General features: G+C 45.3%; 1 protein-coding gene across 1 annotated transcript in view; it reads left to right on the forward strand.

Annotated features, from left to right (window-relative positions):
- DPF3 (double PHD fingers 3) overlaps positions 1-12,984 on the forward strand; it is a 92,230-nt gene extending 79,246 nt beyond the window's left edge. The window contains exons 11-13 of the mRNA XM_035900953.1: positions 10,362-10,474; positions 11,788-11,869; positions 12,914-12,984. Of these exons, the coding sequence (XP_035756846.1) occupies positions 10,362-10,474; positions 11,788-11,869; positions 12,914-12,984 (266 nt within the window). The remainder of the gene's footprint in view (positions 1-10,361; positions 10,475-11,787; positions 11,870-12,913) is intronic.
- The last annotated feature ends 10,549 nt before the right edge of the window (positions 12,985-23,533 follow it).

Raw genomic sequence — 23,533 nt, forward strand, 5'->3', positions numbered from 1 at the left:
GTAGGCTCTGTTAAAGCAAGTCCTCTGGTGCTGAAAAGGAGCGATAGTGGTGAACTGTTTAATGAGGGACATTGGTGTCCACTGCTGTGGAACTAGCTAATTTCTTGTTTAATCTGATGGGATATTTAGCTGCTATGAAGTATAGGTTGTGTAGGTTAAAGCAATGCTACTCACCTCTTGCAGGTTAAAGGATGACCTGCACTTTGACTTGGCTCATCTGGGGCGGGAGGTCTGGTGAGCTCTGAGGAAACACAACACGGATTTTAAACAGGTGTTTTTCCAGTGAAAAACAAACAAACAAAATCCTACTGTTTTGGTGCCTCTGGCAGCATTTTGCTGGACAGTTACTCAAAAAGACTGTTCAAACAACTGAACTGAAAAATACCCTGGTAAGGAGAAAAGATTTTGGTTTGATTTGAAATGAAATGCATATTCTTTTTCTCAATGAAACGACCCATTCCCACTGCCAAGTGTGCACAGGCTTGAATGAAACATTTCACTTGTGAGTATTTCTTCCCTCTCTTAAGAATGATTCTATTGAGCTCACTTTTGAAGCAAGGTGCTGCTCCAAAATAAAGTCCCAGTTCTTGTTTGTGAAACACTGGCACAAAATGTCTCACCCTCTCTGAAAAATCAGTTTCTCCCTCTGCTGCCCCTTAGCCCTTTCTCCCCTCCTGCTTGATTTTGACTGAAGCTACTTCATTCAAATTCACTCCTTTGCTCAAATGTTTAGATCACCCATAAATTGCATTTTTCAGAGAGTAAAGTGAAACGTTTCACCCCCCTTACCGAGCACGTACTGATGCTCTGCAGGGTGCAGCCGTAGCTCTTCTCTCGAGATATTGATGCTGCTGGGATTTTGATGGGGAAGTGAAAACTGGCTGCTGTATTGACGAAATCTCCATTGGCACTTAGAAATTCCCAACAAAACAGAGGATTTCACTAATGGAGAGGGGAAAAAAAATCAGTAGACGATGGGATTTTTCCAGCTTCTGGCACTGCATTATGAACCGTGGAGAGCGTGCGTGGAGAGCACTGCCCGTTCGGCAGCTGAAAGGGTTTCTTTAAATCAACAAGGGACTGAAGTAACTTGCTCCAAGTTGGTTTTGTTTGTGTCTAGTTGAGTGAGGCAGTTATACTTATGTCTGAATATACAAGCGCATTACCAACAGCATAAATTATGCTTGCATGGGAAAGTCAGACCTCTTGCATTTGCAGTGTGTTCTCATCAGTTATCAACCATTTACCCATCATGTGCTGAATTTCTTTACCTGGGTGACATGCAGTTACCTCATGTAACAGCAGTGAGGTCACTGCCTATGCAATGGCATGGTGTCTTCTGCGTAGTTAAGTTTATTTAATATTAAAATTATGACATTTAAATAATTTCTCTGGAGTTTTCCATTTGATTTGAAATTTCTAGAACCATGCTGGCAGGGAATTAGTCTAGAGTTGTTCCTTAATCTTTCTAGAATGAAAGTTTTTCCAGAGAGTTTGTCTCTGCTTTTTCCCTTTCCTGTCCCCTAATTCATCAGTGTAAACCCAGACTACCCTGTTTTCAATCCACAATTACTGTTATAGGCTGTTCCCTGGCCCATGGGTGAAATCACCTCTGAAGTTCTCCCCGAAACACTTGGTGCTTGAGGAGGGCCGCAGCAGTGCAGAGGGCTTGACTTGATGCTCTCCAAACTGACTGGGTGAACATGGCCTGTGTTTAGCGAAGAGGTGCCCACATCATGAAGCATCGCCTCCGTCGTGCTCTCCCGTGTCACACCAGCGGAGAAGCTCCGGTCGGAGTGCCCCAGGGAAGCAGTGTGTCCCATCCACTGTTCCTGCCAGCTCGGATTAGACAGACTTTGTCAGGTCAGCATGAAAATACTGGAGCCAGTCTTTTCGAATGCTACCTTGATAACATGGGTATGTTGGGCAGCGCTGGGCAGCACTGAGCGTCCCTGCAGATGTGCTGCTGTCTGCCTGGGCGTGTTAGCAGGGCAGTTTAACACTGGGAATATTGGGGAAGGACCAGGTATTTGGACAGCAGATGTGGGTTCAAGCAGGTAGCAGAGTCCTTGTTCAGGTTAAAGAGAGGGGAGGAGAGGCAGAGATGATATCTTGTTTTATGGAGGGGTTTTGATGACGGTAACGCTCTTGCGGGAGGCTATTCAGGCTGCCGTTTCCCTAACATTGTAAATACCACCCCTCTCCTCTCATTATAGCTGGGGATTTTGGCTCTCCCAGGGGGGGAGGAGATGTTCTAAATGGGCTGCCAGGGAGGTGGATTTAATGCACTGGGAAGAACTGGCTTCACCAAGTTAAAAAGCAAAACAAAACCCAATCCTCCATTCCTATTTTTAGTGTTTATGACCAAGTATTTTTGCTTGGTTGCTCATTTTGAAAAGGTTTAGTGAGCCTGCCAGTTGATTGAAAGCTCTGTGGTGTGTGAGCTGGCCTGGCTGGGGAGCCTGCAGTGCATAGCGACGAGGTCGGAGCTGTGCCGGAGGTTTTTTTCCACTGCAGTTTGTTGAAGGGTAACAAAAATGTCCCCTGGGCAAAGGGGATGTTGGCTTTCCAGGTTGTGGTGATTCATCTTGTCTGGATAAGCAGCCTTCCTTCCAGTCCTGCATTTTCATCTCCATGTACCTCACCCCTGCTTCACGGCGCAACCAAATGCAAAACCTGCCCTGCGTTGTGCGGGTGGCATTGCTGGGGGGGGGGTCTCACGTAGCTGACCCCCGCGAGGTGTACCTGCTGGGCAGCATTAGCATTCGGTGCCCGTCCTCCTGGCCAGTCCACACTCTATAAATGGGTTTATTCTCGTTATTAGGAGCTATGTCCCTGGCATACGGAATCCGTGCGGTGCCTGCAGGCAGGTTTCCTTCCTGTTGGTGTTGGTAAGCAGCCCAAGTGCCTCCTGGCAATTAGCAGATCGTTACCCATAATGCGGCGCGCAGCGATGCAGCCTGGTGGGTTTTCTGGAGGTCACTCTGACCTAATTCACCCTCAGGAATTGTACAGTGCTGGCATGACTTACCAGTGCATTAACAAGCTGATGCTTCAGTACGAGGTTATTTGAGTGCTTCCACATTATTTTTCTTAGGCAAGAAATAGCCATTTTGTCTAGCGGCCAACAGCGGCTAATAGGGGCTGGTCTGGAAGAGGAGGGAGCAGAGTGCTGGCTGGTTTTGAGATGGGACATCGTGGGCGTGTGGCATTTCCTTTGGCTTTAAGGTTGGGGGCTGTTTCTGATCCCCCAGGTTGCAAATGCGCAGAGCCTGGTTTGCCACCTTACCTCTGCATTATCGCAGCATCTTTGCAGTGAACTGAGCAGCGTGTCAGGCGTCTGCCTGAATCCCCGCTGCTCGGCCTCTGAGGGGAAGACAGAGGAGCAAGACTCTGCCCCAGATCTGCCAGAGCCCAACCCCCTGGGCAATATGAAACAGGGGTGCAGATTTCAGCCCATCCCAGGGGGTTTTGGAGGGTCAGGCACACCTGGCCAGAGGTGGACTCCCCCCAGAAGCAGGCACTCTGGCAGGGCTTGTCCTCCCTTTGGCAAACCTGAGCTCAGAGAAGAGGGCCTGACTGCAGCATCCCCAGCCCAAACCAGGGTGTTCTCCCAGGGCGGTGATTTGTATATGCCAAAGTTAATTGTCGGCGGTTTTTAGAGGCTTTTAAATCTGTAACTTCTGTTTTTCATTTCTCCCTGCTAAGGTATGTATGGCTGGACTGTGCATGCTGAGGAAGGGGTGCTATGCAGGGAAAGGCACACACAAACTTGTCACAGTAAAACTGTTTTAAAACAGTTCTCAAGTAGTTTTCCTGTAAGACTTGTGGCATCTGCTACCAAGGGGATGGATGGTGTGTGGGGAGAGAGAGTGATCTGACTGGCAAACCATTAGGATGCCCAGAAGCTCTGGGCTTCTCTTTGCATGCTCTGAAGGTCACCCTCAAATCCCATCCAGCTTGTCCCGTCACCCCATGCCACAGAGACTAACTGCCTTGTCTGGGGCAGCTCTCTCTGGGTGCACGAGTCCATGTATGCACAGATCCTTCATTTTGTTTATGCACATGAGCAGCCTTTGAGCCAAGCTCTGCTCTTGAGGTACCCTCTGTAGCCCCGGCTCTTTGTCCTAGCTGATGCTCTTGATGCTTAAAAACGTGTTTCAGGGGAAATTATGCAGCGTTGTAGAGTCAAAGCTGGGAGCGAGTTGAGCTGGTGGGCGGACCTCCCTCAGGCAACAAAATTTTCCGGGCGAGTGCCTTGAGATGCAGGGTGTTTTGGTAGGAGCTTGATCCCCACCGTGCCCCTTGGTATTTGCGTGGCTAAAGCAACAGCAGGGGAGTGCAGGAGAGTGAGCTGCAAGTGCCACCTTCCACGCACCACCCTTTTATAACTTCCTCGAGATCTCTGGCGTTAATTGCTTTCAAATACAGAACTGTCCTGCTTTCAGTTCCCATTGACTCCAATTACACCTGCCTAACTGTGACTGGGACTGAGCCACTATTTTTTGCACAGGGGTTTATTTGTCTCTGGGGTGAGCAATTAAAGTGGGCTCTCTTCTGCTGGTGCCGAATATTCGAGAAATTGCTTGTAATTTTAGCTGGCTGCCAGGGCCGGGTGCTAATGCAGCGGAGTGCCCCTGCCCTTTCTGCAGGCTCGGTTTAAGCTGTGGCCATGCTGGTCAGAACAACTATAGGGCCAGGAAATGAAATAATAGGAACTATAAGCTCTGCTACAGCTGAATGGTTTCAGAGCTCCATCAATTATTAAAGGCATTAATTCTTCCACAATTACTAGGCATATTAGATTAGAGGAAAGTTGGTCTCTGACCAAATCAGACTGACCAGCCTACTCACCGAGGCCCCTGAGTCTTTTCGGACTCACTTCTGTAGCAACGTTGGCGGTGCTGGAACACGGTGCCTCGGACACTGGGAGAAACAGCCAGGTTTTCTCATTTCCATCAGGATGCAGAAATTCAGGGTGGTAATGTTTCCTCTTCTCCTCTTCTGTCTAATAGTAATGAAACCCAACGGTGCCTACGAGTGAAACTTCCTTTTTTGTTTGCTTGTTTGCTTTTCTTTAGATGCTGGATTCAGCAGGGCTCTGTGCCAGAGGGGTGAGGCAAGAGCTCTTCACCCACAGCCTCTGACACCCACCCCTGCCCTGGCCGCCGGGAAATCTGTTGCATTTTTCTATAATGAAATACTCCTGCTTTCCCATACCACAGAGGTACTGTGGCAGGTGGTGCCTTGCCTCCTCACCCCACAAACACTTTTGAAGGCTTCTTTTTCTGCGTACCTCCATTTCTCAGATGGCAGGCGTATGTCCCTGCATCGTAAGGCCTTGACATTGCAAGATGGGAGGGGGCAGGAAAATGCCAGGAGCTCCCCATCCTTATCCCTTAGTGACATTTGGTCTTTTTCTAAGAGGTGCAGCTCCTTGAGCCCTGAGATTCTGACAGAGCCAAGCCTTTCGGTGTGGCTGGATGGTCTGGGTTTTTAAGGGCTCTTGCTAATCCATCTGTTGTTGGCACTACATATCTATAAGCATGCATTCTTAGACAAATAAGGGTTACATTTTTATATCTTAACCACAAAATCTTATCCCTTATTAGAATTACAAGTTACTTTTCTTTTGTACGAATAGCAGTAATAATTCTGTCTAATGATGGCAGCAATCGTAGCAATGCTTATTCAGTCTTAGCAGGAGGAAATTTTGCAGTTTCTTTGCATGTAAAACTTCTGTTCTTTGGATGTAGTTCCTGTGACATATATCATTATATCTGTAATATGTATTTATAGCTGTTTAAAGACCTGAATAGTTTATGGAATAAATTCTGATGTGACATAGCCAGGAGCCCTGTGGGTTTTCATTATGCTATTGATTAAAAAGCCCACCAGTACATGGTGAAGATAAGGGAAGGAATCGGAAACTGGGTGAAAATTCTTTTTGCTCTATATGAATAATTTCACATTTGTTTTGAGAAAGGAGCCTTTGCTTATTTTTTTCCCTCAAGATAATCTCTGCCTTTGTTTGAAAAAGGTTATTGATTGGATTGTTAACTTAAATAGTCTGTGGCCGGTGTGACAGAGCACATGGCTGCAATTAATCTTGCAATGCAGAATCCATTATTGAAGAAGCACTAATGAGCCGTTCTAAGGCCTTCACTGGTCACAGAGCGCCTGGGAGCAGCAGATTGCTCCTGCCCTTTAATGTCAGGTTTGGTCTTTAGTGTTATACAGCCAGTGTAAGCAGAAGGGATTTTTAGAGGTTTGGTGTTTTGGTTTGGTTTTTGGTTGGTTTTTTTTAGGGTATTTATGTTAAAATTCTCCTTACCAACAGTCTGCAATTGCACTGGATACGGGAGTCAAGAAATGGTCTCTGAATGCTTTCGCCCCCAACTCCTCTGACCAGATGTCTGGTGGACATAGTGTACAATTAAAGCCAGTGGCATGTGAAACACATGTGTCGCCATAAAATATGGTCTCAGTCGCAGGGTTCAGATCCAGAGGAGAGTTTTGACAAAGATGAGGGAGCTTTCAGGCCTGATCTATACTTTAAAATATTGCTTTATGACAAAGGGATGAGCTGTTGGAAACCTTCTCACTGCGTGTTTTATTGTCTATGTTGTTTATAGCTATTGCGGCATAGCAAAAGTTTAGGTAGAGAATAGTTATGGTAGACTAGAAACTGTTGATGTTAACGTATCACCTTCTCCTTCAACAGAACTGCTCCCGGGGTGTATTTTAGAGGTCTGTCTATTGACTTTGGTGACACCGTAAATATGTGTTACTTCTTCCCCCTGTTAGATCTGCGGAGCTGATACAGACATGTGAGAGTGATCCAGGGTTCGCCAGGGCTGAGCCACCACCTGAATTATTAATTGGCTTCCAGCTGCAGGCTCTTTGCTACACACCTTCGCTGTAGCAAATGCCGTTTATCTCAAGATTAGTAAAATAAGACTGATTCTTCATTTTGACCACATAAGTGATGAAATTAAGCAAGGAAGACATTTCCAGCTCCCTGGCTCGTGTGCTACCAGCATTGGTAACTCGAGCCATATTTTGGACTGCTCTTTGTGGTAAGCAAAATTGTTTGAGAGCTGAACTAGCCACCTTTTTTTTTTTTTTTTTTTTTCAAAGGGAATTTGAGTCTAGCTATAGTACCCTGCTGTATGCAGCTACAGGGCTTTGTCTTCAGGTATTCTGCCACAGAGGGAATGCCAAAGAAGTGCTGAGATATGGAGCAGGGATGGTGTTCACTAACACTGCTCCAGGAAGTCTCGGACGTGTGAATTTTCTCATAGGTCATGAAAAACACTGGGTTTTGAACCAAAGTAGCAGAAAAACAGAGAGACTGTGAAGAAGGAGAGCAGGGAGGGCAGGAAAAAGAATTTTAATGTTGCCATACACTACAGTGCCTCATCATGCTGCTGGCATAAGTGAAAATAGCCTTTCCAACGACATTAGGTTGGGGTCATGGTACCACAAGGCACATTGTTTAATGTGAAAGAGGATCTGACTTGAAGGCTGAAGACAGACGTGTCCACAAGGAATTCTTTTTCGCTTAGACATGTCATAAGCCCTGGGCTAACGGAGAGCAATCTGCGGCTATGCAGGCATGGCTGTGGGCATTTGTTGGACTCTTTCGTAGTCACAGCATTTGGAGAGAGAGACCAATGGAGTGAATAAATCGGTATTTTTTGCAAGAGTCTTGCATTGCTACTAAAAAGAAGCCACTGTGGCCCTCACTCCACCATTAATATTTTCTAAGCAATCCTCAGCCCACAAGAGCCCATTTCTTTTAGGCTTGTGGCGGGTGTGGTTCTTCAGAAGGGCTCTGCAAAATAGGATGGATCACTTCAAGGATGAGGCACCATCGATACGAGATGCAGCACGGAAAACCTACAGAGGTGTTTTTGAGGCAAATGAGGAACGAGGCAGTCAAGACTGATAGCTGGAAGAGAGCAGGAACGGATGTGAAGGGACAGAGATAAAGTAATGAACAGAACCTGACCTTCATGTCATTTGAGAAAGGGAGAGTCTCTAGCTGGAATCTCTGCAGTGAGCAATGTGTGTACGCGGGCAAGCAAGCACGTGAGTGTGTGTATGCATTTAGCTGTGATTTATGTCTGTAAGTTTGATTCCATTCTTTCTGTTTCTTTTCAAATGTGACTGAAGCTATTTAACACTCTGATTAACTCACCTCCCTGTATGAGTTGTTTTCAGTGATGTATTCCAGCACTGTACAACCTTTCTGGAAACCAACTCACTGCTGTTGGGATGAATTCCTCCCCGATGTGTAGTGTGGCACATTTGTTCTATTTACTGGTATTGGAATAAGGTTCTGCATTTGCTGTAAATCACATCAGGAAGAACATTTCAGTGTCATGTCAGGTTCTGCTAGTCTGGTAGTATCAGAAATTATATGAGGTCCTCTCAGCAAGAAAAGGTATCATGTCACAAAATCTCCTTCTGCACTGTTGCAGTTTCAAGGTCCCCAGAACTTTAGTTTGGACTTGGTCTGCTGTAAATCTCAGTAAAACCTGACTCTTGTTTTGTGCTGACATTTCAAGGGCTCCAAAACCCAGTGATCTTCTTGGCCAGTCTGAGCTCATCAGTACTGCCAAAACATTTCTTTATTCAAAGGCTTAAGAGTGATATGAACAATGTCATTGATCCCTCCTTCCTTAAATATCTCCTTTATTTTCTATTCAATTTCCTTAATAACTTATGTACACACATTTCTTTGCTGGACAGGCTTAGTTTTTGTGTCACTACCATGCAAATGTAACTGGAAAACCCAAATCCTTATTACACCATTTGCTGGTATCATGGGCACATAAAGGAAATATATTCCCTACAGCATTATTGCCTTACCCAGCAATTCTCAGAAACTGTTTGCTTCGCTAGCTAGAAAATATAGAGGCTTCTTGTGGGGTGGTGATGGGTGATGCGATGACACAGCAAAATATTGCTGATAGGCCTGGTGATGGAGATAGCGCATCTATGCCCACATCGACTGTAGCTATGCCTTTTTTTTTTTCTTATTGGAGAAACTGCCTTTCTTTCTCCGCTCTTAAAAAGAATTTTGGGCTGGTGGAGGTGGAAAAGATTTTTTCCTACCCTTTGGCTGTAGTCTTAAGGACAGCAGGTCATCTAGAGGTGACACACACACACACACCCCAGTGCTCCTGATGCTGTAAGGTTCTAGGAGCAGCACGTGGTAGTGCTGGATGTGCATACCTGTAGACTTTCTATAGATGAGCAATTGGCTATCCCCATCCCATGCCCCCTGGCCCTGACTATGCACAGTGTTAATGCTTAGATGTGTCGGAGAGGGATGCTAAGTATGGGGCTTTCCAAGAAGGCAAGTAACAGATTATTGCAGGTGACCATAGGGACTGCCTCAGCCTGACAGGGGTGGTTTGGGAGTACAGTACTTCATTTCAGCGGTATTTTTTTTCTTGTTTTGTTTTGCAGAAGGAACACTGATCCTACCTTTGGTTTGTTTGTTTGTTTGTATTTTCCCCTCCAGAAAGCCCATTGCTGACCCTGCTACTGTGATACCGCTGTTTTGCAAAGCTGGAGTCGACACGCATGTAGGGGCGGGGGTTGTAACTCTGGCAATTTGTCCTTCCCGATTAGATGTGACTGTTCTGCTAGCTTTCCCTTCTTTATTCCTTTCATTTAGTTCGTTGTGGGAGTTGGCTTGGGGTTTTTTCCTTTCGGTTTCTTGTTTTGATCCTGGAAGGTTAGCTGTGCAATTTGGTTTCTTCTGTGCCAACCAACTTTAGTGGCAGAGCTCTTAAAAAACATGAAAAGCTGTATGCCTCCACCCTGTCTTGCTTCTTCTCTGTACACTACTGCTTCCATTTAAGCAAAGTTTACAGAATTGCTCCACCCATTTGAACACCAGGACGGGAAGCTCTGAAATGGAGAAAAACCTCATTTCCACCAGGTCCTCCAGTCCAGTCGAAACAACGCTAATTGAAACTGTAGTCCAATTTCTATTAAGATGGATGGGCTCTCTCTGAAATTGGGTTTGCTTCTGATTTCCTCCTTTCTCTTGTGTTCTTTCCAAAAAAAGCCCCACAAAAACCAAACCCAAAGCCAAACCATTTTTAAGAGCTCTGAATAAAACTGCTTTGCCAGTGGGGGAATGGGTGGGGATGACTCTGATTTTTCTCTTGTGCCCGGCAGCGAAAGGGTTAATGCCTGCTTTCCTCTTTGATATCTGTTAGCTGCAGCCCATGTTGTGATCAGTCCATGTCCATGTGCGTTTTGTTCCCAAATTTAATACCGGTTAATTAACAAGCAGTAAGTGAGCCTTAACAATGACAGTTGTTTTCGATCTTCCTCAGGACACCCGACCTGCCTGCAGTTCACCACAAACATGACTGAGGCGGTTAAAACCTATCAGTGGCAGTGCATTGAGTGCAAATCCTGCAGCCTTTGTGGGACCTCTGAGAACGATGTGAGTTCATTTACCTTTTCATGCCAATAAGAGTCACTGCAAGCTACGGTTGTGCGCACCCTTGAGGAGCACGTGGCAATGGTGTGGGTCACGGCTTTGCTGCTGCTTCCATACATCTCTGAGGAAGAGCCACCCTGAGAGCAGAGAGGAGCTTCTCCCCAGGACCCCGTTCAGCCGTCGGTCTCTGCTGAAATCACAGGTGTCATGTAGGGCCACATAAGATGGCGATACTTGTGGTTTATGCTTATTCAATAGAAATTAGCTGGAGGCCAAAAACTCATGTTGCAGGGAGCTGCAAAAGAGTAGTATTTTCAATACGGTTATCAGGAGTAGATGTGAATGGGTGATGACCCAAGAGATGGCAGGTATGTCTCTTCTGTCGCTGATTTTGCTTACCTTCTTGGCATGATTTTTTAATCTTAATTATAAGACCTGTGAAACATGAAAGCATTTGAACCGGGATGGCTAGGCCTCTCTCTAGTCACGTAATCACCTATCCCAGTGATTTCTAAACCATGATCCAGAGCCTGCAGCTGAACGGTGGGGTTTTCAGTTCAAATCGGATGCTAAAGATCCTTGGTAGTCTGTAAGAAAGTTGGAGGGTTTACAGTGGCTGGGGAACGTTGGAGGCAATTGGCTAAGCCTACATTCCCTATATCAGAATAAACTTGAAGGCTGAGATTTTGTTTTGCTTTAGCAGTAAATAAGGAAATTTGAAAACAGGGAGCTGTTCTGTGTTAGGGGTCACGGGATACTTCAGAGCAGGTTTTTCCCCCCAGAAGTATGAAAGAGCTGCAGACCACATGGTGGGATCACATAATTTTTATCTGTTTCACAGAGCATTCGCTACTCAGCAGAGTTTTGGAGAACTGGCTAAGTCCAGGCTTTTGATAAGAAAGGTTTCCTCTTAAGGGATGAGATTCAGCATGTGGTCACATTGGAGCCCAGCAGATGTGTGCGGATGCCTGTCCTCTTCTCTCAGTACAGCATATCCCTGGCCTAACAGCTGCATCATGAGGCCACCTTGGAGAGGAAGTCCTCCACCTCTCAGAGAGATTTTCCAGTTAGAAACTGAGCTGCCTTTGCGATGAGAAGGGTGGTGGTTGACCTTGGATGCACAAACACGATGCCTTTTACGTTCCAAATAGTCTCTTAGTCTCTGTGTTGCAGCTCTGCATTCCTAGCTGAGCACTGCTGGCTACCATGCCTATGTTTTCATCTTGGCAAGAGACTAATTTACATCATTTTCTCTCTCTCTTCTCCTCTCCTTCTTTCCCTGTTTCCCTACTGTCTCTGCAACAACCCTGCCTCAGGACCAGCTGCTCTTCTGTGATGACTGTGACCGTGGCTATCACATGTATTGCTTGAATCCACCAGTCTTTGAGCCCCCAGAAGGTAACACGTGTTAGAAGTCTGCTTTGAAAGTCCTTGTGGAGAAGGGAAGAATTTCAGAAAGGTGGCGTGGGCCACACAGAGTTAATGAAGCAGTAGCAAAGCAGAGGCAGGTAGCACTGGAAAGAAAGAAAATTAATAGATGTGGACATCTAGTGTGATCTGAGATGCCCTATGCAATCTGGCCTGGTGTCTACCTTCTCTTCCAGGACATGGGTCTTTTGGACGTCCTGGGTACCTTTGGCTGTCCCAGATGGCAGTGGACACCTCAGTTTAGTCGGCTGAATTGAGCTCTTGTGAACTGCGACTTTGGACTTCCTAAGAAGTCAAAGTGCCAGAGAGAAAGCCCCAGACAGGCAGGTCCTCTCTGGAATAGCTGAGAGTCCGTTGTCAGGAGACTGGATTAAGAGGAATGGCCTTCCTTATTCTCCAGTCTTTCTGTGCCTCAGAAGGGTGAGAGCTTTATGGTCTGTATTACATTTGGTATGTAGTTCTGTCCTCTGCAAGGGATTCAGTCTGAATATTCTACAACTGGTTGTAGTTTGTCATTTGGGTGGGGAGCCAAGGAACTGGTCCCTCACCATTATTGCTTCTCTGACTAAACTCTACGGAGAGCAGTAGAATTGGAGGAGACGTGCGAGTGCAAATGACTGTGGTTTACATAAGGGGTGAGACAAGAATAATTGCAAATCAATCATGCATTCAGGAGCTAAATGTTTGTAACTTTGATAAAGAGGAAACTAAATCAGGAGGAGAAAATTTTGAAATGAAGCTAATAATTAGCTAAAGGTTTCTGTTTGACTGGGAAGTGGTGTATTGAATGTATGAAAACATAAAACACCTAGTGGCAATGCACACCCCAGCTGTGTTGTAACTTGGGTAGAGAGCCTATGTACACGGTAGCAAGGGCAGCAGAGCTTCCTTCAGAAAAATACAGGCAATTCCAATGTTAGGAATATCTGAAATCATGTTCAAGCCGATCTTGACATAAACTCTGAGTGCCTGGATTTGATGTCATTCCTATAAGAAGGATTTCTTCATTTGCAGGGAGCTGGAGTTGTCATTTGTGCCGGGAGCTGCTCAGAGAGAGAGCATCAGCTTTTGGCTTCCAGGCCTGAGGAGCTCCAGCAGTCAAGAAACACTTTGTTCACGCTGTTGCCATACCAGCACACAGTTCCCATCCAGAACACAAAGACACAATCCACGTTAAACCCAACGGAAACTCAAATACAGGAAGAGGTATCTGTGGTATTCACTGTCACTAATGCCGTACCTCCTGGACTCTACTAGAAGGATCAAGTACTTTCCCGATGCTCCGGATGAAATCTCTTCACTGCTATGCATGGTTGCTGCTTACCGTTACAGGCTCACATGCGTTATAGAAGGGGGAGGGTTGTTACATCAACATGGAGAAGTCAATTTTGTGTGGCCTTGTGCTTTCTGTTTAGTCTTCTTTTTAAAGAAAAAGTAATAAGATATCTCCCAAGGAATTATTGGTAAGTACTTTGGCTGGGAGCAGCACCGGCTGATTCTCTTCACAGGCTTGACTGGCAATCTCTTTCCTGCAACCACTTGATATTCATAGGGGGCTTTGAGACTTGCATTAGTTCAGGACTTCCTGGGTCATGAACAATGTGTTGTCGCTGAGAGAAGCACTGATCAAAAATTTTTGGGCTGACACTTTATCCCCTGAATCAAATGCTTTGATTTGGCAAATCTTTAGAAATCTGGTTTTACTATCTCTGAAGGAAGAATGGTACCAGTATGTACACACAGAGATGCCTAGAAAAGCCTACCATCTTTGGGATTTCAGGATATTCAGGCACCCTGTCCCACTGCAGTGCCAGCATACAGCCCAGACTCACCACTTTATTTTTGTTCAGAAAATGGTGAATGGTTATACATGTAACTGACTTGCTGTTTAGCTCAGAAGACTGAACGAAAGAAAAGCATCGTCTTAAGTTGAGTGTAGAAAAATCAAACTGTCAGTTTTCTGAGCAATCTAAAGTAAGCTGCAAAAAGGAACGACTTTTGCTTAGGGTCAAATGAAGCACTTTTGATTAATTTTTTGACATTTCTAAACTATGATGTTCTGCAATTGAAAGTTGCATTTTGTTTGGGGAATTGCCTAATCAGGACTTCCAGCATTTCCAAAGCGTTACTGTTTTTCATCAAAGTAATTATCAAGATCTAGGTGAATTTTCAAATAATTTGGCCCTCAGATTCTCTACAACTGCGTTTTTGGCAAATGTGATAATTTGGCAAAAAACCTTCCCAGGCTCTAAAGAAGGGAATAATTTACTGAACCTAATATGAAAAGAAAGATTTTCACAATGATTTTAAAATTTAAATGGAAGTAGTCATACCTTATTTAAACAAACTTCTACATGTGACGTGGAGAAATATTAAGCAAGAGCATCAACTGAAAAAAAATATCATTAGAGTTGAGTCTCTTTGAATAATTTAGGACATCATTAGGAGGACAAGAGAGTACATTAAAGAATTTTTACCAGATACATCTTTAAGGTTAAAAACCTGCAGCTCCCTGAACTGCCAAGTAGCCCAGAATGACCATTTTCTTGGGTATGATGTATATTACTTTCTATACATAGATTTAAGTGGGTTTAAAATTTAAATTTAGGAGAGTCCCAAGCAGCATGTGACTCAGGTTGCTTGTACAAGTAAGTAAGGACACTGAAGATTATATTTGGCATATTTATATTGGTTGAAACTTTTCTGCAAAATTAAGTGTCCCTGAACACTTGAAAGGACATACCAGTGAGCTAATTTTTCTTCCTTCTCCTGCTGATTACACTTAGTTAGAATGAGCTATACTGCCCTAATGCACTTCCCCTCATTATTTAGATAGTTTCTTCACCTTTTGCGTTTGGTTCAGCTTGCATGCTGCAAGTAGCCATGTCAGCTGCTGGATTCACCCACGCTCTGTTTCAGCCTCCTCTCAGGCTGCAGCAGGAGTATTTTAACCTGTTAGAAAAAGGCTTTACTAAGGTTTAGAAAGTGTTTATCCTAGTTGTATTGGACCAAATCTCTCCCAGAGCAGCTGCACTGGCTGCCTGTGAAATTCATTCAATACCTTAGGCTTTCCGTGTGACGGCCCCTCAGACGAGCCGAGAGTACAAAGAAATTTGAGCGTCAGGTGCGGGGAGGATAAAGCGGGAGCCCGTGGACCCGTGTTAGGTGTCCGGTAGCTCTTGGGACAAAACTCTAGAAAAAATGTAAAATGAAGCGTCTTCCTCCCAGTCTGGAACTGCCCAAGCCCTAGGGAGCATTTGGGGGCCACAGCTCACCCTGCAAAAGCACCTGTTGGTGTGGTGGAACCCTGCTGACCTGGCACTTTGGGACCATCAGACAGTTTAGGCTGATACAAATTCCTGTTGCTGCTCTGGCCAGGGGTGCAGGTATGTATTCACCAGGTCACTGCTGGGCTCTCTTATGGAAAATGAGTGGTTTGGCCAGAGGGACAGGAGCTGAGAAGTGTGCATGCTGGAGAAAAGTTTGGTGGTGGTGCTCGTGGTGGGAGAAGCAGAGGTGGATTAGTGTTTGGGCTGGTGCTCAGCTGCCAGGCCTGCTGGGCTTAGGGAGCTCCGTCATAAAAAGGGCCGTCGCCTCCCAGTATCCCAGTGTTTGCATTGGCCCTGGGAGAGGAGTAGGACAATGTCTGCATTATCAAATGGAGAGGAAAATGCATATTGTTTTAGCCAGTGTGTTAGGGAGACAGTGGTGGCTCATCATGTAAGTCTCAGGTAGCCCTGTTGGTGGGACTGACTGGTACAGAAGGTCAGTGCTCTCCATCCCTGTGACGGAGACAGGGCTAAATGCGCTGTGCTCTGCACGCACTCTTGCTTTCCTATTTTGTGGTTTTGCTCCATAGTGCTGACTGTTTTCTCCCCCCACAACCATTCTGCAGTGAACGGTGTCGTTCATATTTGGAAATATTCCTCAGTTGCCTTGCTGAAATTTATCACTAATGAGCTATGGCAGAAGGAGAGATTGCTAGATTTCAATAGCAAAATATTTTTTGCCACTTGAGATTGGTGTAATAGGGGACTTACCACAGTGGTCCGTCTGTGTTTCACCTTCTCAGTTTTGTGCTGTGTCGCTGTGTAGCCAGGCAGCTCCAGGTAACTTTGGCAGCAGACGAGATGCCAGCCCTCCCATACGGAGAACTTCCTCCAGGTACAGTCTCCCTTCTTCACTAGCCTGGTTTAAGGTGCTGGGATGGACCTCTCAGTGACATTTTTAGCATGCATTTAGAGCCATACATCATGGCACACTTTAGAAGTATTAGTTGATCCACCAAGCGAACAATGCTGTACCCGCTCTACCGAGATGCGGGGAGGTTGTGGCACAGCCATCAGGGTGAGGAAGAGTTTAGAAACTCTGAGAACTGATTCCCTGTCACCTGCTACCCCCTTGGGGACAGCCTTCCTGCATGACTGTCAGTGTGAGCTACTTGGGCGACTCCATCCGCTGTCAGACAAATCTTGAAATCTGGTCTGGGCAGCAAACAACGTGAGGGCTCTGACTCTGCATGCTTCTCTCTCTGTCTGTGGCAGGACATGCAAGTTTTTTGGCAGCCCTTGAGGTGATCAGACTCTGGCGTATTTCAAAACTCCTCTGTATAGGCAAAGCAAGCAATATTTTAGCACAAATCAGGGCAAACTACCATGGGCAATGGTAGATCCTGCATCCCTTGAAGTCTTCAAATCAAGAAAGGGCAGCTTTCCAGAAGATGTATTTTAATTAAATGCAATCTTAGTTAATCACAGGAATGAATGTCTGACTGAAAAAGGCTTGTGTTATAGAGGAAGTCAGGCTGGATGATGTAATTGTTCTTCCTGTCCTTATTATAAAAACAGATGTTTACTGTGGGAGAGGATGTATTTAAATACAAGCTGTGTCTGCATAATGGCCTTAAAATATGGTAGTTAAACATATTCATGTGATCCTTCTCATTTGTAACCTGTTTTGGATAACCTAAGAAAGGCCACTTATAGAAAATCGCCTTTACTGACGCAGTAGATTGCGCATTACCTCCTTCATGCCCATGATGGCAGCTACGTTGGTGTTAGCTACCTCAGGCTGCTCCAGAGATTGAACAATTCAGACTATATTGCATGAAGCCATGGCTTGGGTCTGAGTTCTCTCTGTCTCATTTGTGTGCTGTGTTGCCCGGTTCTCTGCCCCATGGTGGGAAGACTGGCTGGGGAGGGGAGCTGCTGCAGCGGTGGCCTCAGAGACCAGGGGCGTGGAGAAATGGTCACGAAAAGGGGGGTGCATCCAAGTCATACCACTGAGGAGGAGAGCTTGTGTTACCATCACAGAGCCTCCCCTGTAGCTTGGAAAAGGCAATACCTTTTAAGAAACATGAGGTGGGTCCCAGTCTGCCTCCAAACCTTGCTCCCATAAACATGTCTTTGGACTGAGTTTACAGCATCTCCGTAAACGTACCTTAGGCCAGTTCTTGAGCTAGGAAAGCCACCATTAAGTGTGTTCTTTTGAAGCAAATGTTGCTCTAAATAACTTTGAAATCGTTATTTCTCAGCTTTCTTTAAAAGTAGTTTAGTAAATTCTGCCCCAAAGGAAGACTCTCCCGCACCGGGCAGTGTTACAGGACTGTAGCATGTTCTTTGCACCTACAGCATGTGTTTTGACAGGGGTCATTCGGGTGGTGAGGAGTGGATGGGGGTAGAAAGGAATATTAATTAAGCTTGTCAGTGCCGGAGGGATAGTGTGCGTTGTGCGTGAGGAAATTCCAGGTAGAGCTGGGCATGATTTTTCTGCCTGGAATACATTTGTTTTTAAAAAATGTACTTTTGAGAGAACCACAATTATTCATATATCCAAGTTCAATCTGGCAAATTATTTCATACAAAAATATGGGGGGAATATCAGAAGAGTTGAAAAAGCTCATTTCAATCCTTTTATAATGAATGACTTCAAAATTTGAATTTCAAAATTAATTTAATTTCAAAATAAAATCATTAAATAGCCCTCATTTGACATAAAACATTTAATGTGTGGCTCAAAAAGTATTTCAGGTCTATCTGAATAGAAATTTTCCAAATTTTTCTATTTAGTGTCATATCCACCATTGTGTATGTGGTTAATTCAGTTCCAGCATGTCAAGAAATTGCATTAGAGAAAACTTTACGGTATCTACTTAAAAGAAAGTTAGCAGCTATGGAGGAACAGGAATCTTTAACTTGATGCAACTGGTTCCTCTAAAAGTAAAAGAAGGTAAATAAAATGGAGAAATACGTAATCTTGAATGCTAGGAGTACTTCCTGAGAGTGAGAAATCTTGGTCAATCTTACTTGTCTATCTGTCTAATCATTTGGCAATGCCAACTGTTAGCCTATAAAGCTGTCTTTCAGAGCAGAAGGGGGAAATGCTTTATGTTTTCCTGATATATAAAAAAAAAAAAAATGGACAAAGCATCAGGGGCTATATTGGGAACAATTTGGCACCAGACTGATAGGGTAGAAAATGCAAATCTGATGGAGGAGATGATTAAAAGATGGATTGTCTTGTCAATTTTGCTATAGGAAGCTGTGGGTTGGTCAAGAAGAGGTCCACACCTGAAACTTTAACAGTTGGCCAGATCTGTATCTTTGTGAAAATAAGGTCTGTGGAGAGGAGCAGGCAGACAGGACAGGAAAGCTCTCTTCTCTAGCCAGTTCTGGGTTTGTTACAACCTTAGCATCTCATACTTTTGCATGACATACTGCATGGCAGGGCAAGGGAAGTATGTGTTCGTTTCTTTAGGCAGTGGGCAGGGTGACCACCACTGCCGGGGCAGCAGCGGGCGGGTGCCGTCCCTCTCCTGCCCCGGCCCCCACAACAAGCGCTGTCTGCAGAAACAACCCACACCTAAGCGGCGTTATAAAGCGAGGGTTTATTTCCCCTTACGACAGGGGATTGAGGCACCACTGCGCACAGGTACCTGAACTCTCTGTGCCTCACTGCTGGAGAAAAGGCAGGATGGCAATTCCTGGCTGTTGTTGGAAAGCCCTGGGAGCCTGCCAGCTGTGTGCCAGCCCTGAGCGCTGCTGTTTACCGCAGTGCTGCAGACCCAGAGCAAGCAGAGCCAGCTCTCCCGTGCTGTTCCCTACGCCATTTATTTCTGCCAGCCGCGAGCCCGTGACACTGCCCAGGGAGGTGGGAGCAGGTGACAAGCCAGGAGTTGGGTGCCGAAGGTGCAAGACCCTGCAGAGGAAATGAAAAGTTGTAGTTACTGTGGCTGTGCTTCTCCTCTGGTCAAAGAGGGCAGGAGCTGGGACTGGCAGGCAGCCAAATCCATCTTCAATGGTGATATAATTACTGACAACAACCTCCAGCCCCGGCAGTATTTAAATGGCTTTTCAGGGCAGGCACTGAACCCAGTCTGGTTTACATAAGATAAACTCAGTTTTGCTGGAGGGAAAGGGAGAGGAGGGAGGGTCTCTGGTCTGAAGGGGACTGATTTATAAGCGCAGCTGCCCAGCCCGTTCTCAGTCACGTTCCCGTGGCAGTGCAGGCTCAGGCTGCCTCCTTTCTACCAGTGCTGGTGCCACCAACCAGGGCCAGAGCATCAAGTCCCTGCTCCTGGGGAGCAGTTCTGCAGCAAGAGTGCTGGTGCTGTCCTAGCTCTGTCCCCTGCGGTGCCAGCTGGGGTGCAAGGTCTCGCCGCCAAGGGCAAGAGTGACCAACGCTGCCGGGCAGTGTCCCGGGCTCATGGGGGAGCACACCTCTCTTGAAGTAGCCAGGTTGCAAGACGCAGGAGCACAATGTGGCTGTCTTGGTGGCCAACTCTTAGTGTGGGGCAGAGGCAAGGTGCGTTACCATCCTGCCTCTCCAGCTCCACCGCTGGGCGGCTTGGCGAGTCCCACCACCACTGTGCATCGAGGCACTTAACAACAGCAATTATGTCTAGGGGACAGAAGGGTTTTTAGGGTTTACCCGCTTATTGCATAAACATCAGTGAGAATGCTGGGCATTTTTCAGCTGGGGAATCAAGGCAATAGCTTAACAATATTTGGCGTGTGTTTCTGCCATGTTGGATGAAAATGTATTATTACAGTATTCGCCTGTGCATTTAGAATGTACGTCGTTACTGCGATTTTGAAATGAGGAAACTACTATTTCTAGATCAGCTTACCTCCCTTTGCATGCATGAAGTTAACAATAAGACACTTCATACCTGAAAATTGCTGATTTTTCAGGTATTGATATTTTCTTTCAGACTCCTGTCAGTCTGGTCATCCATCTGCTTCAGTTCATTGTAACAAACTATTGGTTTCACCTCCGCAGCGACTCGGGAAACATTCCCTCTCTCCTCACTTTTCAGAAGGCAAGGAGAGAGAAGGACAGGTTTTATTCTTCATATTCTGAAAGGGTGATAAAGAATGACAAGTACGTTTCATGTTCATCTCTTTCCCATGTCTTGAATGAATGAACTGCTAGGCTGGTTCTGTGGCAGTCTAAAAGGTCTTTGCTAGCATCTGTCTCGCCTGTGCCTGAGACATCACAGCCTGGAGGTTTGTCCCCATGGATAGGATTCTTCCTGCTCTTGCCATGTAAGTCTTTGAAACTGCTAATTCTCCTCAAGGAACCATGTGCCTACAGTCCTGAAAATCAAGATAAGGATTTCCCTTAGATTCCTCAAGATTTTCTGCCAGAAAGGCAGAAATCCCCCTGCCCACGAGCTCTGCTGGAGCACAGATCTGTTTTCAGCCCAGACATCTGCTGCTGCTGGACTCAGGACTGCATTTTGATGTCCACTGTGCACTGCCAGTGCAAACTTTGCCAGCAACACGAAAAGGGAAGTATCTGCTGAAAATCAAAGGACGAGACATGAATGTTATGTCTCTCATAGCTCTCGTAGGAGTATAACAGAAGAGATGTGCTCCTGCATCCTTTGGGGAAGGCTGTAGCAAGTCCATGAGGAATTTCTAAGTGTCATCTCCTTTGAGCTTCATTACAGAATATCCTTTATTGTTCATTCTCATTTTTTTCTTCTCTTACAATACATTCCTGGATTTCAGAGACAGTGTGTACCAAAGCTGATTTGAAGGGTCTAGAGCAATTTGGAAATAGAGAGAGGTCTAAACTGAACCATCAGCTTTCATCTCCCCCTTAGAAGTGTTCAACAAACCCTTGATCATTGCAGGGAATCAAACTCGTGTGCTGACTTAATCCCAACTCAGCGTTAAGGTCACACAATAGTTCATACAGAGCCTTTTGTAGTCGTAAAATGTTCTTTAAAAATGCAGGGAGAAATGTTCCCTCTTTACCTTGATGGCTTTCCATTTTTTGTGCTGCAGCAGAGATCAACAGTCCTCCTGTTTACTCTGACTTCCGTCCAACACCACAGCCTGGGTCAGCAGTGATGGGCATAGGCCTGGGAATAATTTATTTCACTGAATTGCAGATGTAAAGAGAGGCTCAGGAGCATTCAAGTAAGTTGTCATCTGGGCTAGACAGTCAGATCTCCTAAGCACCAGAAGTCTGTGTACATGTTAAGTTATTCTTTCACCTTTTCTTTGTCTGCCATTTCAGACTGAGGGTGCTATTGGTATACACATGGTTTTTTCACTAGAAGTGGTTGCAAAGACTTTGGAACAGCATTGTCCCCATTATTCAAAAGGGGAATAGAAGGAGGATAAATCTGTGACATCATAGTGGATCTCTCAGATAAAAGCTGTGATGTCATCAACTTTTAAGTGCACTTTTAAAATGCTCAAGTAATGATCCCCAAATATTGACATTCCCATTAATACATTGGTGGAGCCAATGGTGGTGCTGTAGTATTGAATTTTAATTAGAAGGAGACTTGAAGTTGTATATACAAATACATATGTATTTGTATATCATATTCATGTTATTTACTGTAAATATTGCTCACCTATCAGGAACAGATCTAGAGTCCTATAATAAGCGTTACTCACCCTGAAGGAGAAGGGGGAGGAGGAGAGAAAGTCTTGCTTGTTTTGCAAAGGTATGTCAGCATTCTGACAAAATAAGGGAAAACATTATCCCTTACCACTTAATCTCAGTCCTGTTTGGAGCATGATTTATCGACACATGAAAGAGTACCAATACTCTAAAAGATAGGCCAGATTCTCAGCTGCTGTCAATCAACATTCCCCCATTGACTTTAAGCCAAGAGGTTGGCCTGGTGTCTTAAAGAGGCCCGGTCTAAGTAGTCTTAGACTTTAGTCTTTATAAAAAGATGTGTGGTGCTTAATAGTTGAGCACACCCAAGACATGTAAGAAAACAGGTATTTCTACCCCAGATGAGTCTGGTCTGTTTACACTCGTTTCTGGCTCAGCCTGGTTCTGGTGATGCCATGTCACAGGCCCCAAAGGAAAGTGAGAAATCTCAGCAAAAGATAATGATGGAGCAGTCAGCAACCAGGGCAAATTTCTCTCTCACTCCATGGAGTTTGGACTTGATTCATCAGTTTTCAGTGTATCGCCTTTTGATTTTCTGTAAACAACCCCTTACTGCTGTATCAGGAAACAGTGAACAGCAGTGCGTGATTTTCCTCTTCTCTATCAGACCTCACTTCACTCAGCTCTAACCTCCCCTCTCTTACCCATTTCTAATCTGTTCCATTTTTTTTTGATCTCTCTGTGTCCTCACGTGGAAATCTATTCCAGCCCCTATCATTTTTAGCATCTGTCCCTGGAGTCAGTCCTCTTCAGCATCATTTGCTCTGAGACAGGCTGAAATGAAAGTTTGCATGACCGGGATATGCCATAGGTTTACTGAGCGGCGCTTAAACCTCCAAAGCTTTACTTCTCTCCCAATGGCATGTCCTGACAGCATCTTTGCTTTTTTAGCCACCACATGAGTGGGCCCATGGTCACCTCTGGGATATTTTTCCTTTGTGGTTACGGCTCATCTTGAAGGAACCTGTTTTACAGCCAGTGAAGCCACGCAGCCTTGCTGCCGGCGCACGCTCGCCCTCCTTTCCCCAGTGCTCCAGCTGGGGACATGGTCAGGCTGCCGGCACATGAGATCACATCCAGCACGGCTACTCCCTGGAAGCCAAAGTGTTGCTTAGTAACCCACTCATGGAAGTACCAGAAGCATTTTTCAATCTGTCACGTTGGCGAAAAACACTGGCTTCTTGATTTAGAGGCATTCTGCTGTGTGTAGTGGGGCTGTGCTCCATTACCTTGCATCCAGCGCTATCTGCAAGTGAGGAAATGAACCTCCTGTTCAGTGGGGGGGCGGGGGGTGAGGTGCAGAAAATATTTGCCTGGGATTGCATGTGAAGCCTTTAGCTGGTTCTCCTGGCATCTTGTCCTCATCTTAACTCCCTTCCTGTGGGAGATATTCCCTCCTTATGAAAGTGCACTCCAGGGTCCTATAGCAATTGGCCAAACAGGACCCTGCAGCACCTTCGTCTATTATGAGACATTACTGCAATAAACCATGGTGTGTCATACAGAAACTGGATGAGGTATTGCAATATTTATGTTGTAAGCCTCAGTGTCATGGACAATTGCTACGGAATAATGTATGGCTTTTTTTAATGCAGTGGAGTCACAGCAGCTTCATGAGAGCACACAGAACACAGACCATCTGGGACTACATGGTTTCCTCAGTTATTTTCAAATTATTCTGTTACAGAGTTAAAATGAAAAACATCCTCT

Source organism: Egretta garzetta, unplaced genomic scaffold (assembly GCF_000687185.1).
Source record: "Egretta garzetta isolate BGI_Z169 unplaced genomic scaffold, ASM68718v1 scaffold828, whole genome shotgun sequence".
NCBI lineage: Eukaryota > Metazoa > Chordata > Aves > Pelecaniformes > Ardeidae > Egretta > Egretta garzetta.